Genomic DNA, 19,646 nt, shown 5'->3' on the forward strand with positions numbered 1-19,646 from the left:
TGGTCTCCCCCCTTTGGTTGCTTGTTTTGTTTTGTTTTGAGCCATCTCTTAAGGCCTTTGAGATCACCTTTTCTTGACCTTTTAACCACTGAATTCTAGAAGAATTTCAGTGGTGGAAAGTGTTTTTTGAGGTCCAAAATAGGAGTGGGTCATCTGTGACAACCCTCACTTCTGATTTGCATCAGATTGTGATTAAGCATGATAAGTTGTAACGCCCCAACTTCCGAGCCGTTAAATACGCACAATAATACAACACAAGTAGGATAGATAACTAGAACATCTTAATATACATATATAACCAGAGTTAATATCACAGATAATTCGTTTATGTTCCATTGCAGGATTACCAAAACATTGCCAAACCAAAAGTCAAAAGGAAAAAAAAAAACAACTAGTCTTAAGTCTTCAAATGAACCACAGCTCCAACACTTCATCTTGTTTGCCTTCGAAATAACCTTCACCATTATAAACTGCTTCATCACCTGGCATGACACGCCATGAGCTTGGAATGCCCAGTAAAAACACACACACCCCCCTATATCTTCTATCAACCAATCAACCATACACAGAACAAAATAGGTAACATAACATACAATATTACAACAAGGGTCTATGAATTAGTAGTTAGACTAGACATCTAGAATCCCCCCAAGAGATCCTTCTACCCAACCACAAGGATTGAACACCGGACTATTTAGAACTCCCCCTTTTGCTGCTTTGCAGACCTTACCACCTATGCCCACCTCCTGGCTATTTACCGGTCCGTGACATTGATGGACCTCAAAAGGGACAACCAAACAAGTGGGCTCACTTACACCCTGCACATACACCCTGCACATACCATACCAAATCATGCCTAGGGCTCGCTTACACCCTGCACATATCATACCAAAGGGCTCGCTTACACCCCGAAACCATCGCATAGAGTCTGAATACATCTGTGTCAACCTAGGGGCTCGCTTAGACCGCTTGCGCAAGACTTAACTCATTTGGTTTTAATCCCATCATAATTCATGCCATTCATATGTATAAATTATTCCAACACTAATGTGAACGTCACCCATTGCCAACCCCTTATCATTTCCCGTTTATTGGATCTTTTGCCGAGCAAGTTAGTCACATTCGGTAATTCAGTAATATAAAAGAGCATGAGACAAACATAAGAGAAGAAATATAGCCCATGATAAGCATACAGAAGTATGGTAAGGCAAGCAAATAACATTAGGCATGCTTTGAAATACTTAGAGACAAATAACACAATAAAACACCATTTCCAGCACAGTTCGGTTCTGCAGGGCTAACAAGAATGCTTTGGGAAAAATACTTCTAGGTCAAATTAGGGGCTGAAATTGCACAGGAATAATAATTAACCTGTCTAGTTTCAATTCCAATTCTCAGAATTTGCACAGCACCTCCAAAAATTCATCTACAAGCTATATTCAAAAACCTGTCCAGATTTGTTACCCTTTGGGAAAACTAGCTTTCCTAAATCTACCCAATGATTTTCACCCAAATAAATTCCATTGGAAAGAGGACTCAGAATTCTAAGTTTTGACAAAAGAACCAACATGAGATGATTTTTATGGAATTTTATAAAATTGAAAGAAGGTGACTGTTTTTCAGAGACTCAGGACCAGATTTCTAAATAAAATATCCAAGCCCTAAAAACACATAATTAGGGGCTAGCAAAATTATCACAAGCTCTAAACACACCAAATAGCCTACACTAAATTCAGATTTGAAAAATAAATAGGTTTGATATTTCTTTTAAACTAGAGAAGTTGCAGTAGTGCATAATTTGGAAAATTTGTAAGGCAAAGTCACTAAATCAAACCCACACTTTCATACACATCAAAAACCCTATATACCATTAATATGCAACACAAGAGGGTATCTAGACAATAGGATGAGATGGGTGAAAGAATTGGAGAAGACATGGAAGGGTGTGTTCTTACCTTGACCCTAGAAGGCACCATTTTCTTCCTTTTCTTTTCTTTTCTTCTTCTTCTCTACTTCCCTCTAATCACACTCTCCTTCTCTCACCCTTTCCTTGGCTGCTGGTATGTGTGTGTGTGTGTGGAATTGAGACAAGGCTCCTAATTTATAGGAAATAAGCTTGGTCTTAGCTTAATGACTAAGGAAGCATAAATATCTAGATATTTTTTTGTTTTGTTTTTCAATCAATTTTTCACCAAAATATAATTTGTGACACCTATGTACATAATCAAATAAATAATATTCTATTCAAATAAATAATAAATATTCAAATAAATAATAAATAAAAGAACAACAAAAATAAAAATAAAAATAAAAATAAAAATAAAAATAAAATGTATGAATTAATTTATAAACTAAGAGGTAAATAAAAAAAAATCAAGTTTTAGGGTATTTCCAATTATAAGGTGGTGTTCTCGGTTTAATTTTGATAATATACAGGAAAATTATTCTTTATTGGGCCATTTTGCAGACTTTTACGAAACTAGGTGCTGAAATGCTATTAAACTAAGGCTCAGGGTTTCATATGTAATTACCAAAAATTAGGGTCTCTACATAAGTAATTGATTAAGATGAAATCCTAAATTGTTGTATGAGTGTGTTGTTTAGAATGCATTTCTATCTATTTGTTATTGAATGATCTGTTCATGTTTTAATTTTGAATTACAAATTAAAAGCCTTATTGGTGACCGATTCAGAAATTGATTAGTGTTATATGCTAATTAGGATTTATATGATTTTATGGTAGGTTTAATTAAAATTTGATTTGGAATGATTAAATTAGAATTAATAATGTTAAATTACATTAGCTTCAGTTATTACATTTTTGCCATTGAGTGGGCCACCTTTACAAACATTGTTTGGGGCTTAATTCACACATTTGACACACCATTCTTCATCCATCTTCTTGAGCAAACTGTGAGTGAGAGATAGAGTAGGAGAAAATTGAATTCATCTAGAGATTAGCTTGAAAAATTAGAGGAATTGAAGGAGAATTGCATATTTGTGCTACCACATTTGGAATTCAATACTTAAGGTAGGAAATTCACTCTCTTAATTATGAATTTAAGTTGTTTCTTGCTTGGTTCATGGAAAAAAATTGGTGATTAGAGTTAAGAATTAGCTTAAAGTGTTAATTTGAGAGTCCATTCCTACATGCATGTCCATATTATGGAGTTTTGAAGTTGTTTTGCATGAAATTCTTCCATGCATGTCTAGATTATAGTTGTAATCTAAGAGTTCATCGTGTTTTTGGGATGAATGGCTCATTTGATCATGTGTTAGAAGCTTTGAATTCAAATAAACACATGCATGGCATATTTACATCATGTCCTTGAATTTTGGGTTGAATTTGTGTTCAATTGACATGCTTTTAGGCTTTGATTTTATAAAATGATCTTCAAAACATGTTGTATTATGAGTTTCTAAGTGTTTTCCAGAAAATTGGCCCAAAAGGATGAGTTTGGCTATGTTTGATTCTTGGTTTGAGCTTTGGGAACAAATCTGGAAAACCCAAATTTTGGCTTCCACGCTCGAGCGACCACCTTTGTTCTCAAACTCTCACTCGAACAACGGAATGCTGGCTCGAGCGTAGATTGCAAGCTCTCAGGTTTTTGCATGTGCAGACGCACGCTGGAGCGACGAGACCTACACTCGAGCGAGGAACTGTGTCTCATGCTCGAGCGAGCATTGAGCGAAGAATTTCAGCAACCAGTACTTTTTGCATTTTTATAGACCGCTCGAGCGAGGGAATCTATGCTCGAGTGACCTCTCTATTTTGGTAAGCTCGCTCGAGCGGAGAAAGCCACGCTCGAGCGAGACCCCTGTTTTCAGCAAATTTTGAAAAGTGTTTTAAAGTACATTTTTGCATCCTCATTTCATCCTAGGCATTCCTAGGCCATGTTTAAGGCATCTTAATGAGAATAATGTTATAGAACCACACCAAGTCAAGTTAGGGGCTAAGTTATTAGATCGAACCGTCAGTTGATGGCCATCAAAACAGTAACTTAGTGTGCGTTCGTTCTGCAACTGTGTAGGGTTGGCACCCAAGGACGCTGATTAGCCTGCCTATAGCATAGTAATCTGTGAGTAACAATGTTGTAAAGATATGTTCAATTATAATTATTTTCTGAACGATCGACTGTACTGCTTTCTGAAGTTGCATGGTTTACTGAATAAATGTTTGTCCTATTTTAATGACCTGTACTCGTGGCATCCATAACAACTTAATGTTACTGTTATTGTTACTACTACTGTACTGTTACTACTACTGTACTGTTACAGAGATCTCTGTTAGTTCCAATGTTTGGAACCAATACTATTTACTGTTTTGATGGCCATCAACTGATGGTTCGATCTATTAAGACCTACTGTACTGTTCTGCTATTGGATGTACCACGTATGATCGCTATGGTTTCTAAATGACTGATATGGCATGAAATATGAGCCACTGATTGAACAACTAATCTACTGATGCAAATGACTATTTTAATTACTGAAAGGACATTCATTCTTAACCTCTTATTATACATTTGTTATTCACTGGGCTTTAGTTCACAGTTTATATATGTATGTAGGTGGCCAGGCACCGGACCGATGCTAGAAGCGTCGAGTTAAGCTTATGTTTTGTCAAGCCAACCATTGTAGCTCACTTCGAGGTTCCGAGTCCGTTCAAGCCAAGGCTATTTTTGGGGTGCTTCATATTCACCCTTTTGTCCCTGTTTTGTACTGACTGAATAAGACTTGATTGTACAGTTATGGTGAAGGGATTAGGTCCCTAACCTGGATGTTATGTGTATCTGATATGTGTTTTTGTTTTATGGTTATGAATGTGGTTTTGTCCATAAAGGTCTTTTCCATTTCAGGTTTTCACAGCTCATTGGACATCTTTTATTTATTGTTTGGCTTCCGCCAACCCCTTACTCTGTACTATTGTCATTACCGTTAAGCAGGCCTTCGGTAATCACGGATTATTGGCCGGTTATGATGCTAAACCCATAGGGGCGGGTTTGGGTCGTGACAGAGTGGTATCAGAGCATGAGTTATACTGCACACACGTGTCCAAATGAGCTATAGGATGTCCTAGAAAAGTAAATAGGGCATTGCATGAGCATGAGAAAGTGTGTGTGGCCATGATATGAATATATGTGCTAATGTGCTTAAGTAAGCAATTTTCCTATTTTTATTATTACCGTATTGCATATAGTGAAATGGAGAATGCAAAGAATGCCGATGAATCTGAATCATCTAAAGCAAGAATGGCAAGGTTGGAAAGAATGGTTGAACTGTTGACTGAGGCTCTAAGACAACAATAGAACCAACAGCCCCCACCTCCTCCGATACAGCCAGAACCAAATATCAATGATGATGTGATTGACTTGATGCAAAAGTTTAACAAAATGAAGCCACCAACCTTTCAAGGTGGTCTTGAGCCACTAAAGGCCGAAGCATGGATATTGGAAACTGAAAAGTTGTTTGAAGTGTTCCCTTGTTCCTAGGCACACAAAGTCTTACTGGCTACATTTACCTTGCAATAAGAGGCCAGACGGTGGTGGATGCTTATACGTGTTATTAACAATGCCATGACCTGGACTCAATTAAAGGAAGCTTTTTATTAGAAATACTTTCCTCTGTGTGTCAGGGACCTCAAAGTGACTGAATTTGAGCAATTAAAGCAGGGCATCATGTCTGTAGCCGAATATGAATCAAAGTTCACCGAACTCACCCGATATGCGCCACACATGGTAGACACTGATTATAAAAAGGCCAGGAAGTTTGAAGGTGGGCTTAATGTGGAAATACTTGATCGAATTAATGTCTTGAAATTGCTCAAATATGTGGATGTCCTTGACTGAGCAATTATAGCCAAAACAAATGTTGCAGTATTGAAACAGACTAAAACACCAATAACTGAATGGCGGGGTAAGAGACAAGGCTTTAATTTGAAGAAATGCCTGAATAGTTCATTGAACAAGAAGCAAAACACTGGGTCATTGAGCAGTTCTAGCCAGGGCAACAATTGCATACCGCCTTGTTCAGAATGCGGTAAGAGGCACAAATGGGTTTGCTACAAAATTTTTGGGGCATGTTACAGGTGTGGCAAGGTGGGTCACATGGTCAAAGATTGCCCTTCCACGTCTCAAGGCACTAGTAGGGCCACAACTAGTGCCGTAGCATCAATTGTTACACCGAAACCCAATCCCAAAGCCATTGGAAAGGAACCTTTAAGGCAAGGCCGGGTGTTTGCACTTGTACCGGGAGATGTGCAGAACACCGAGATAGTTGTGTCAGGTATACTCTCAATTTGTGCTCAAAATGCTTATATTCTGATTGATTTGGGGTCTACACATCCGTTTATCTCGCATGCTTTTTCACGAAAATTAAATAGACCACTGGAACCCATTAACTATTTGTTAGCTGTATCTTCACCTGCTGGGGGATCCATGACTTGTGCTTATGTGTATCCTACATGTGAGATTGTTATTGGGGATGTGCTTTTGAATGTTGATTTACTGCCTTTGAATATTGACCATTTCGATGTAATTTTGGGAATGGACTGGTTAACAAAATATCATGCTTCCATAGACTGTGTAACGAAACAAGTTATTTTTCGTCCACCTAGATTTCATGAATTTATGTTTAACGGAGTTGGTGTAGTTCCTCCCCCATATCTGATTTCGTCCATGAAAGCATTCAAATTAATTAAAAGGGGTGTAAAGGGTATTTATGTTGCATATTGACTGTACCTGCTGATACTAAAACTAACGTGGACAGTATTCCTATAGTCAGAGAATTCCCAGATGTTTTTCCAGATGACTTCCCAGGGGATTTGATTAATAGGGAGATTGAGTTCGCCATTGAGGTGTTACCGGGTACACAGCCAATTTCCAAAGCTCCGTACATAATGGCACCTACTGAATTGAAAGAATTGAAAATATAGCTGCAAGAATTGCTGGATAAGAATTTTATCAGGCCCAATACTTCACCATGGGGCGCGCTAGTTTTATTTGTGAAAAAGAAGGATGGCTTATTAAGGTTTTGCATTGACTACCGTGAATTGAACAAGATGACAGTGAAAAACAAATACCCATTGCCTTGTATTGATGACTTATTTGACCAATTGTAAGGTGCTCAAGTTTTCTCCAAAATTGACCTTAGATCCGGATATCACCAGTTGAAAGTCAAAACAGAGGACATCGAAAAAACTGTCTTCCGAACAAGGTACGGACATTATGAATTTCTTGTTATGCCTTTCGGAGCTACTAATGCGCCTGCTGCATTTATGGACCTTATGAACAGAATTTTCAAACCATTACTCGATGAATTTGTGGTTGTTTTCATAGATGACATTTTGATTTATTCCAAGAGTAAGGAAGAACATGAACGTCATTTGAGAATTGCTTTACAGACCTTAAGAGAACAGAAACTGTATGCAAAACTAACAAGTGTGAATTTTGGCTTGATAATGTTATGTTTTTGGTGCATGTGATTAGTAAGGATGGCATTTTAGTTGACCCACAGAAGATTGAAGCAGTAGTGAATTGGCCTCGACTGACTAATGTTACTGAAGTTCGCAGTTTCTTGGGTTTAGCCGGGTATTACAGAAGGTTTGTGAAAGATTTTTCCAAAATTGCCCTACCATGGACTCAGTTAACTCAAAAGGGAATACCATTTGATTGGACCGACCAGAGAGAATCAGCTTTCCAAGAATTGAAGACTCGACTTGTGACTGCACCGATTCTTACCCTACCCTCAGGTATGGATGGATTTACTATTTTTAGTGATGCTTCTCATAAGGGTTTAGGATGTGTGTTAATGCAAAATGGTAAAGTTATTGCGTATGCTTCCCGACAACTGAGGCCACATGAAAACAATTACCCAACCCATGACTTAGAACTTGCTGCAGTAGTGTTTGCATTGAAAATTTGGCGCCACTACTTATATGGGGCAACATGTGAGGTGTACACAGATCACAAGAGTTTGAAATATTTCTTTACACAGAAAGAGTTGAACATGAGACAGCAAAGATGGTTAGAACTGAGAAAAGACTACGACTTGCAAATTTTGTACCATCCCGGGAAAGCTAACACCGTTGTCGATGCACTTAGTCGGAAATCAATTGGGAATTTGGCCTGTTTACTCACCAGGCAGAAAGCACTGCTATGTGATCTTGAGAAATTTGAAGTTGAGATTGTTTTACGAGAACAATGTGGGACATTGGCTGTTATTTCTGCTCAACCGGCACTTATTGAGGAAATTAAAGAGAAACAACACCAAGATGACCTTTTGAAGAAGATCATTGATGAACGGGAATCCAAACCAAGGCCAGACTTTAAATTTGAAAACAATGTATTGAAATTCTAGGGAAGGTTGTGTGTACTGAATGATCCCGAATTGAAAAGGCGAATTTTGCAAGAAGGCCACAGTTCAAAACTTTCTATCCACCCAAGAAATACAAAAATGTATCAAGGCTTAAAACTTAATTTCTGGTGGCCAGGAATGAAGAAAGAAATTGCCGAGTTTGTATCGAAGTGCCTACATTGCCAACAAGTCGAAGTGGAACATCAACGACCCACAGGGCTACTTCAACCTCTGCCAATACCGGAGTGGAAATGGGAACATATCACTATGGATTTCATTGTTGGATTGCCTCGCTCCAATAAAGGTATGGATTCAATTTGGGTTATTGTTGATCGATTGACTAAATCTGCTTACTTCTTACCTGTCAAAACAATTTATAATGCAGACAAATTGGCTACAATTTATATTGATGAGATTGTTAGATTGCATGGAGTGCCTATGTCCATTATTTCAGATAGGGACTCGAAGTTTACATCGAGATTTTAGCAAAGTCTGCAAACGGCATTGGGTACTAAATTGAGACTGAGTAGTGCATACCATCCTCAGACATATGGCCAATCAAAAAGAACCATCCAAACTCTAGAAGACCTACTGCGTATGTGCGTTCTTGATTTCCAAGGAAATTGGGAAAGTCATTTACCTTTAGCCGAATTCGCCTACAACAACAGTTTTCACTCGAGCATTGGCATGTCGCCTTTCGAGGCTTTATATGGCAGAAAATGTCGGTCTACTATTTGTTGGGCAGAAGTTGGAGATGGGCCTTTACTTGGGCCCGAGATTGTACACGAGACCACAGAAAAGGTGAAACTGATTCAACAAAGATTGAAAACCGCACAAAGCCGACAGAAAAGTTATGCGGATATACGAAGGCGAGACATGAAATATGAAGTGGGTGATCATGTTTTTGTTAAAGTGACACCAATGAAAGGACAGACTCGTTTTGGAGCTAAGGGTAAGCTAGCATCGAGATATGTTGGGCCGTATGAAATCATTGAAAAGATTAATCCAGTGGCGTACCAAGTAACTCTTCCTCCTGAAATTGAGCATATGCATAATGTCTTTCATATTTCAATGTTATTGAACCTACCCGTGTGGTGTTAAGTGATGATTACACTTATGAAGAATGGCCTATTCAGATTGTAAACCAACGAATCAAGAAGTTGAGAAATAAAGAAATCCTATTAGTGAAAGTGGATTGGCAAAACCATGGTGGCGTTTATGCCACTTGGGAAAGGGAAAACGATATGATGAAAAGATATCCTGAAGTGTTCCCTCTGGGTCCAGTATTCTTCCAAAATGAAGGTAATTCGAGTTTGGAGGACCAAACTTTTTTTAAGGGGGGAAGACTGTGACAACCCTCACTTCTGATTAGCGTTAAATTGTGATTAAGCATGATAAGTAATTGATTAAGATGAAATCCTAAATTGTTATGTGAGTGTGTTGTTTAGAATGCATTTCTATATGTTTGTTACGGAATAATCTGTTCATGTTTTAATTTCGAATTGCAAATTGAAAGCCTTATCGGCGACCGATTCAGAAATTGATTTGTATTATATGCTAATTAGGATTTATATGATTTTATGGTAGGTTTAATTAAAATTCTATTTGGAATGATTAAATTAGAATTAATAATGTTAAATTACATTAGCTTCAGTTATTACATTTTTGCGATTGAGTAGGTCACCTTTACAAACATTGTTTGGGGCTTAATTCACACATTTGACGCACCATTCTTCATCCATCTTCATCCATTCCTACATGCATGTCCATATTATGGAGTTTTGAAGTTGTTTTGCATGAAATTCTTCCATGCATGTCTAGATTATAGTTGTAATCTAAGAGTTCATCATGTTTTTGGGATGAATGGCTCATTTGATCATGTGTTAGAAGCTTTGAATTCAAATAAACACATGCATGGCATATTTACATCATGTCCTTGAATTTTGGGTTGAATTTGTGTTCAATTGACATGCTTTTGGGCTTTGATTTTATAAAATGATCTTCAAAACATGTTGTACTATGAGTTTCTAAGTGTTTTCTAGAAAATTGGCCCAAAAGGATGAGTTTTGGTATGTTTGATTCTTGGTTTGAGCTTTGGGAACAAATCTGGAAAACCTAAATTTTGGCTTCCACGCTCGAGCGACCACCTTTGTTCTCAGACTCTCGCTCGAGCAACGAAATGCTGGCTCAAGCATAGATTGCAAGCTCTCAGGTTTTTGCGTGTGCAGACGCACGCTCAAGCGACGAGACCTACACTCGAGCGAGGAACTGTGTCTCATGCTCGAGCGAACATCGAGCGGAGAATTTCAGCAACCAGTACTTTTTGCATTTTTACAGACCACTCGAGCAAGGGAATCTATGCTCGAGCGACCTCTCTGTTTTGGTAAGCTCGCTCGAGCAGAGAAAGCCACGCTCGAGCGAGACCCCTGTTTTCAGCAAATTTTAAAAAGTATTTTAAAGTATATTTTTGCATCCTCATTTCATCCTAGGCATTCCTAGGCCATGTTTAAGCCATCTTAATGAGGATAATGTTATAGAACCACACCAAGTCAAGTTAGGGGCTAAGTTATTAATCCCAAGTGTGTAACTTAGTGTGCGTTCGTTCTGCAACTGTGTTGGGTTGGCACCCGAGAACGCTGATTAGCCTGCCTATAGCCCAGTAATTTGTGAGTAACAATGTTGTAAAGATATGTTCAATTATAATTATTTTCTGAATGATCGACTGTACTGCTTTCTGAAGTGACATGGTTTACTGAATGAATGTTTGTCCTATTTTAATGACCTGTATTCGTGGCATTCATAGCAACTTACTGTTACTGTTACTGTTGCTGCTACTGTTACTGCTACTGTACTGTTACTGTTACTGCTACTGCTACTGTTACAGAGATCTCTGTTAGTTCCAATGTTTGGAACCAATACTGTTTACTATTTTGATGGCCATCAATTGACGGTTCGGTCTATTAAGACCTACTGTACTGTTCTGCTATTGGATGTACCACGTATGATCGCTATGGTTTCTAAATGACTGATATGGCATGAAATATGAGCCACTGATTGAACAACTGATCTACTGATGCAAATGTTTGTTTTAATTACTGAAAGGACATTCATTCTTAACCCCTTATTATACATTTGTTATTCACTGGGCTTTAGTTCACAGTCTATATATGTATGTAGGTAGCCAGGCACCGGACCGAAGCTAGAAGCATCGAGTTAAGCTTATGTTTTGTCAAGCCAACCATTGTAGCTCACTTCGAGGTTCCGAGTCCGTTCAAGCCAAGGCTATTTTTAGGGTGCTTCAGATTCACCCTTTTGTCCCTGTTTTGTACTGACTGAATAAGACTTGATTGTACAGTTATGGTAAAGGGATTAGGTCCCTAACCTGGATGTTATGTGTATCTGATATGTGTTTTTGTTTTATGGTTATGAATGTGGTTTTGTCCATCAAGGTCATTTTCATTTCAGGTTTTCACAGCTCATTGGACATCTTTTATTTACTGTTTGGCTTCCGCCAGCCCCTTACTCTATACTATTGTCATTACCGTTAAGCAGGCCTTCGGTAATCACGGATTACTGGTCGGTTACGATGCTAAACCCATAGGGGCGGGTTTGGGTTGTGACAGAGTGGTATCAGAGCACGAGTTATAACACACACACGTGTCCAAATGAGCTATAGGATGTCCTAGAAAAGTAAATAGGGCATTGCATGAGCATGAGAAAGTGTGTGTGGCCATGATATGAATATATGTGCTAATGTGCTTAAGTTAGCAATTTTCCTTTGTTTATTATTATCATATTGCATATAGTGAAATGGAGAATGCAAGGAATGCAGATGAATCTGAATCATCTGAAGCAAGAATGGCAATGTTGGAAAGAATGGTTGAACTGTTGACTGAGGCTCTAAGACAACAACAGAACCAACAGCCCCCACCTCCTCTGGTACAGCCAGAACCAAACATCAATGATGATGTGATTACCTTGATGCAAAAGTTTAACAAAATGAAGCCACTAACATTTTAAAGAGGTCTTTAGCTACCAAAGGAGCATGATTTTCTAGTCTTTTGAGCCTTAGTTTGAGCATGTTTTTGCCACTGATTTGCCATGATATAACTCTGTTTTTGGCTGGTTTGGTTACCTCTTGCATGCTTCTTGCACTTGTAGTGCAATTTTGCTCATTAGCCTTGCATGCTTGTTGTTTTGGCCTTTCATTCTAGCATGTGTTTGCTTCACTCCAGCATGTTTTTTGCTCTAATTTAGCATGCTTTAGGTCTGATTTGAGTGGTCTTGGTCATGTGGCTCATGCTTGATATAGCTATGGTGTAGTTGGCCTTGCTAGCCTTGAGTTTTGGGGCCTTTAGCATGCCTTATATGTGTTGTTTGCATGTTATAGCATCATTTGGTATGCAGTTTCAGTGCCTACATCTCTGTCATACTCTCTTGTTTGTCACTTCTTCATTGTGTTTGAGAGTTGTGTTTAATGTCTAGCTTGCGAGCCAATGCATGAGCATGTTGATGTAGCTTTTGGTACTTCATTTTCAGCATGATTGTGCCACTGTTTTAGCATCTTAGGTCTGTCCATGTGTGGTTTGACCATTTGAGATTGATAGTGCGTGCCTCATGTGTGATGATCTTCACTTGATTTAGTGCTCTTGGTCCCTCAACATTGTCTTGCATGCATTGCTTACATGATAGAGCCTTGTGCATGCCACTTTAACATTGATAGATAAGCATGTTGTTTGCATGTGTGTTGCATTGCACGTGTTTGGATCGGACGTTAGTCCAAACACGAGAAACGAGGGACGTTTCATACTCAAAGTGGTGAAACATGCCTCATTTCTTGGTCGTCGTCCCCTTGATTGTGCATGATAGGGTGGAGGCCTCTTGAGTCTTGTGTGTTATTTGTGCATTCATTGACTTGTACAAACTAAGCTTCTTGGCCATCGTGCATTGCGATGCTCAGTTAGTGGCCCGAGAGTTAAGTGCCACACTCCTTTAAGCTTGAGAAATGATAAGGAGGGTGATTGTACACACATACCCTGCAAATACCTTGCTTTGCCCTTTTTGTACTCTGTTTGCAGCAAAATTGGAGTGTGCAGGAGCAAGTGGCCGACCGGCCAGAGCAATTGGCCTACCGGCCATTTTAAGTGGCCTATAACCTCCTTAAGTGGCCTACAACTCTCAGGCTCAGAGGTGGTCAAAAGTTATTTTGGTTCAACAGCAGAAACAACCTAGAGATTGGTTTGGTGTTCAAGAATCAAGGTGAATGCAAACAGAGGCAACCGGTGGCTAGGCGACGGATTTTCGGGAGGAAGCTGATCAAGCATGCATGCATCCCCCGCCCCGAGGCTCCTTTTTATTGTTTTGCTTAGATGGTTAATTCGTTGGTTCTGTACTTCAATAGTTAATGTGTTTAGCTATTTATTTGTGTTTGTAATTAGTTAACTAGATAGTTAATTAGTTATGATTTGTAATAGTTAGCTTAATTAGCGTAGCTAGTTAGCATTCATTTCATTCAGACCCTCCTTCATGAGGGCGTATTGTTGCAATAAGGGTCGTGTGTGTGTGAATGTCTTCCAATCCCACATCTTTCTCCCTTTTACTTAACCGCTTTCGATGGTTAGTTTAGGATCATTTTCAATTAGCATACCTTATGCTTGCATGCGTGCATCATTCATTTGTTTTACATGCACCGGGCTCGGCGCATCATACAAACTGCATCGTATTTCAATACACTTTCTTGAATACGTGTTTAACAGCATGTTATGAATTGTTGCATTCATATGCCATCTTAGACAGCCGAGCCTATTTTAGTTGCATTATTACATGTGTTGCATTAGGCACTTGACATAGTTAGGGTCATGCATATTTCTAACTAGTTTTCTGTTTTGGCTCGGAGTACACTGTAAGTGTTTTCGCTTTAGCATCCTTGCATGTGTGTAAGTGACTGCCATGATAGCATGCTTGCCATGAGGCTATTTGCTTAATTGGTATAACTATATGAATGCCCGTGGATGAAGGCTTCATTACTTGAATTGGAACAATTCATCAAAATGTGAGTTTTAAGCCCACTTTGCGGAGTGGCAAATCATGTTGTTTTAAGCCCACTTGAGGGTGGTAAATTCAACCCATTTTCACAAACAAACATGAGATGTTTTGTTCCAAATTGAGTGATTTAGTCTATACTTGTATGATGTGCGCATCACATAGTAAGTTAGCTAATAAATCAGAATAAGAACACGTGTGTTTTCAAAAACAACATATCATGATTAGTAGAGGCCGATCCTTTGATCGGGCAAGCGGGGGTCCTCATTTCAGGACCTTCCCCTCTCGTACCCAAGTTCTCGAGCCGAGGCAACTTTGGTGATGACAGACATGTGGCCTTAGGCACGAGTCAGGATTTCCTAAATTTTCCAAAACAAAATAGTTAGGTGGCGATTCTGAAATCTAGCAAAGCAGTCCATGTTTAGCGCTTTTGATTAAAATCGATTTTCCAAAACAATTTGCCGAATTTGGACTCTTTCGCGATTTATCAGTCTTACATTGCACTTTGTGAGATTAGATTCAGAACCATAGCAAAAGTCCGAACTGTAGTAGCTATGAACCCAATTTGCACCCTCGCACGCAGAGCGAGTTTCGAGCGGTCTTCACCTACATATCGGGGTGCTAATTTCCCTTTCTTGCCAAATCTTGTTTGTCCTTTCATCAGGGTGACTTTAAAAAAGACATAATTACCAACCTCAAATTCCAAATCCCTTCATCGGTGATCTGCATAACTGTTTTGCCTGCTTTGAGCGGTTCTCAACCTTTGCTGAATGGTTTTAATTTTCTTCGTTGTCAATTGCACAAGTTTTGGCCCAAACAATGATCTATCACTAACTTCGGTCCAACACACTAGAAAGCGACATTTTATTCCATTTGTCTTTGCTTGATTTCTTCAACAATTGCTGGTTGAGCCGATATTGCCGCTAACACGGCACCTTGTTCACATAGCACAATTTTCTTGTCCATTCTTTCCAACTCAAGGAGCAACTCTTTTCGCCCTGTGAGCAAACTTGCCAAATTTTCCATAACTTTCCTGCTAAGAGCATCTATAACTGTATTAGCTTTTCCGGAGTGGTAGTGGATTTGTAGCTCATAATCTTTGATAAGTTCTAACCACCGTCTCTGTCGCATATTTAACTCCTTTTGGGTAAAGAAGTACTTCAGGCTTTTATGGTCAGTGTAGACCTCATATGTGGTACCATACAAATAATGTCGCCATATATTCAAATCAAAGACCACTGCAGCTAGCTCCAAGTCGTGTGTGGGATAATTCTTTTCATGCAGTTTGAGTTACGAGAAGCATAAGCAATAACCCTTCCATTTAGCATAAGTACACAGGCCAATCCTTTGTAAGAGGCGTCACTGTAAATTACAAATCACTTAGTACCAGATAGTAAAGCAAGAACTGGTGCTATAGTTAACCTTGCCTTCAATTCCTGGAAGGCAGATTCTCTTTGTTTTGTCCACTTTTGGGTCAATTAAGTAAGCGGCACTGCAATCTTGGAAAACTGTTGAACAAACCTTTGGTAGTAGCCTACTAAATCCAAGAAGCTACACACTTCTGTCACATTCGTAGGAGTTGGCCAATTCACAATGGCTTTTATCATGTGGATCAATAGAAACACCTTCCTTATTAATTACATGTCCCAAAAACACCACTTCATGCAACCAAAACTCACATTTCTTCAATTTCGCATACAATTTCTTCTCTCTCAGTGTCTGAAGAATTAATCGTAAATGATCGTCATGAGCTTCCATGCTTTTCAAATAGATGAGTATGTTGTCAATAAACATAACCACAAAGTCATCTAAGTAAGGTTTAAAAACACGGTTCGTCAAATCTATAAAGGCCACCGGTGCATTAGTAATCCCGAATGGCATAACCAAAAACTCATAATGCCCGTATTTGGTTTGGAAAGCAGTATTCTCAATGTCTTTGGCTTTTACCTTTAATTGATGATATTCGGACCTCAAATCTATATTTGAAAAGACTTGTGCACCTTGTAGTTGATCAAATAAATCATCGATTCTAGGCAAGAGATACTTATTCTTTATAGTTATTTTATTGAGCTCCCGATAGTCAACACATAACCGGAGTGTCCCATCTTTCTTCTTTACAAAAAGAATCGATACGCCCTAAGGAGAGGTACTTGGGCAAATAAACCCTTTATCAAGCAAGTCTTGCAACTGTACCTTCAATTCCTTTATTTCAGTCGGTGACATTCTATACAGAGTTTTTGAAATTGGTTGAGTTCCCCGACACTATATCAACTGCAAATTCAATTTCACGGTCCACTAGCTCCCTTGGCAATTCTTCCGAAAAAACATCTGGAAATTCATGGACAATTTGAATATTATCAACACACATATCTACTGGTTGTCCATTCAAAATACTACACAAATACCCCTGACAACCCTTTTGCAATAGCTTACACGCTTTCATAGCTGAAATCAAGTACGGTGGTGGAATCACCCCATATCCCGTAAAAATAAATTCATATTGTCTCGGAGGTCGAAAAATGACTTGCTTAGATATACATTCAATAGTCACATGGTATTTACTTAGCCAATCCATCCCCAAAATTATATCAAAATAAGCCATGTCAAGAGGCAGCAAATTGGCATATAACTGAACATCCCCAATCAAGATCTCACATGCAAGATAAATAGAAATACACAACATGGAGCCCCCCGATGGCGAAGACATACACAACATGTAATGCATGGGTTCCATAGCTCTATTCAAATGACTATCAAATGTTTTTGACACAAATAAATGTGTAGAACCCAAATCAAATAATACATGAGCGGAGTGACCATTGATAAAGAATGTACTTGACACCACAGCCTCAGTATTCTGCACATCACCAGAAATGAGGGCAAACACTTTTCTCTGTCTAGCATTGTCTCTAGTATTGGTAGGTTTTGTAGCAGTCTTTATAGTTGGAGCTAGAGTTGAGCCTACTAAACTTGTAGTGGTTCTATTCCCATTTTGTCGGTCTCTCTGAGGGCAATCTCTCACTAAGTTACCTGTCTTTCCACATTTAAAACATGCCCCAGTTACCCGATAATAAGTCCCGTGGTGTCTCTTCCCATATTCTAACAAATAGGAGTCGAGTCACACGTAGAGGCAGAAGTACTAGAGGTCCCCAAATTCGGTTTCTTATTCTGTGATGATACTGGTCCCCTTGGTGCTTGTGTATTCTGTCTCTTCCCCTTCCACTCGGAGATATGAGTTTGAGCAGCTATATTCCCTTCAACCATTATCGCCCTTTCCAATACATCGACATATGTAGGCAATTTCAACACATTAATCCAATATGGAATAGCGTTCTGGAGTCCTCCCTCAAACTTTCTTACTTTCTTGTAATCTGTATCCACCGTGTGTGGTACGAAACGGGCCAATTCTATAAATTGCGCTTCATATTCGGCTACAATCTTGTTTCCTTGGCTCAAAGTCTCAAATTCTGTCACTTTCTTATTTCGCATACACTGCGGAAAATACATGTCATAGAAAAGCTCCAAAAATCAAGCCCAGTTCAATCCTTAATGTTTAGTTCTAGTGAGCATCCACCATCTCTGTGCTTCATCTTCGAGAGTAAATAAGGCAAGTTGTACCTTCTGTGCTTCGGTGCATGGAAAGACCTCAAACAATTTCTCTATACCCAGTACCCATGCCTCTGCTTTCATCGGATCAATACCCCCCTTGAACAATGACGGTTTCATCTTCTTAAACTCTTTTGTAAGTGCAATTGTTTGGTCCTCGACTTAATGATCTTGCATCATTGGCGGTGGTATAGGCATTGGCGACGGTGGTGGTTGTTGTTGTTGTTGTTGTTAATGTGTTATAGCTTCTGCCATGTCCATTATCATTTGATCCAATCTATCAAGCCGTGTGGAGGCTGACTCCTCCACTTCATCTGCTCTCGTTCTCACCATGATCTATATAATAATGGATTATAACACACACAGAAAAGATGCACAAGTACACAGTGACAATATTCATTTCATATTCCATAGCGTTGTTCATAGCATATACAGATCATGTTACAATATTGTATATTGTATGCATATCATAAGGAAGCGACATTAATTTAAATAAAACAAAACTTACAGATTATTGCTGTACAAAAATGCAGAAAGGAAAGATAGCCGAGGCATGTGTTGGACACACTTTTCTTAAGATCGTTATGTCCTTGCTACGGTGCTCGAGAATAGATGACGCCGACCTCCCAGGATGCAACAACTATATCTCGAAATTGCAGCACTAGAATCTGGGTTTGGCGAATAGATTGAGTTGTATCTCTCTCTTATAGAAAATATAAGAACAATATGCAGAAGAGTAGTACAAAGAAATTGAGAAAAATGAATGAGTGAATTGATTAGAGAAGGTCTCAATTTATAGGCAAAAAGGTGACTGTTCGGATGGGTTTGGAAGCCCTCCAAACAAGTATGAACCTGAAAATCGCTGGAGTGAAAAGCGGTGACCGGAGAAGGAATGGATGCCACTGTTCAAGTTTGAATTTTGAAATTGGTACAAATGTTTGAATTTTTCCCATTAGGAATTCAAATTTTCCCGCAAGAATTTTGGGAAAGAAAAAAAATAATAAAAGAATAAAAATAAAAAGAATCCAAACAAATGTTGTCCAAAAATTAAAGCTAGGACCTGATTTGACCCACAACCCGTGCACAACACGGCTTGGCTCGTCCTGCCGGTGGGACAGATGACAGCGGCAGCACATGCACACATGTGTGGTGGTTTTGGGCCAAGCCCACTTTGTCAATAACTCCCCTCCTTACAAAACTTAGGGTGCCCCTTGAGGCCCAACCCAAGTATGACCACCTAGAACTTATATACTCGCACTAGCTCTTTTAAAGTTTTATTGTTGGACAACTAATTTAAGGAAACTTACATTTGACTCTTCAACTTTCCATTTCACAAACCCAAAAACAATGTCAACTTCTCATTCACCCATAAATGATTTTGACGAAGCGTCTTCACCTAGTGACTTGCCTCGCAGCAAGGAACACATCACCTCTTTGGACCCACCGCAAAAGACGTGTGGGCCCCACTCAAATTTAGGCTCGAAGGTGGTCCAAAATAAGCCTATGAAAACCATAATTTCCAACAATCCCCCACATGAATGGAGTTGATAGAAACGAACATGCAACAATATGGAAAAAATGCGAGAGAGTACATTAAGGAGATACTCTACTTCGGGATAGGTAACTTTTGGCTTTGAACCTTC

At 39.0% G+C, this 19,646-nt stretch overlaps 1 protein-coding gene and 1 long non-coding RNA gene across 2 annotated transcripts; both read right to left on the reverse strand.

The window, feature by feature from the left end:
* Positions 1–268: 268 nt before the first annotated feature.
* Positions 269–2,169, reverse strand: LOC114279868 (uncharacterized). Its single transcript, XR_014343346.1, has 2 exons — positions 1,956–2,169; positions 269–482 (listed from the first exon to the last, which is right to left on the reverse strand). It is a non-coding gene; the product is annotated as an uncharacterized LOC114279868 (long non-coding RNA).
* Positions 2,170–15,261: 13,092 nt separating this feature from the next.
* Positions 15,262–18,123, reverse strand: LOC145800627 (uncharacterized). Its single transcript, XM_082890341.1, has 7 exons — positions 18,016–18,123; positions 17,538–17,889; positions 17,201–17,427; positions 16,831–17,026; positions 16,628–16,725; positions 16,039–16,533; positions 15,262–15,669 (listed from the first exon to the last, which is right to left on the reverse strand). The coding sequence occupies exons 1-7, from the start codon at positions 18,121–18,123 to the stop codon at positions 15,262–15,264; spliced, it is 1,884 nt and encodes a 627-aa protein (XP_082746467.1).
* Positions 18,124–19,646: the final 1,523 nt, after the last annotated feature.

The sequence above is a fragment of the Camellia sinensis genome, chromosome 10 (assembly GCF_055761805.1).
Source record: "Camellia sinensis isolate YWXY chromosome 10, ASM5576180v1, whole genome shotgun sequence".
NCBI lineage: Eukaryota > Viridiplantae > Streptophyta > Magnoliopsida > Ericales > Theaceae > Camellia > Camellia sinensis.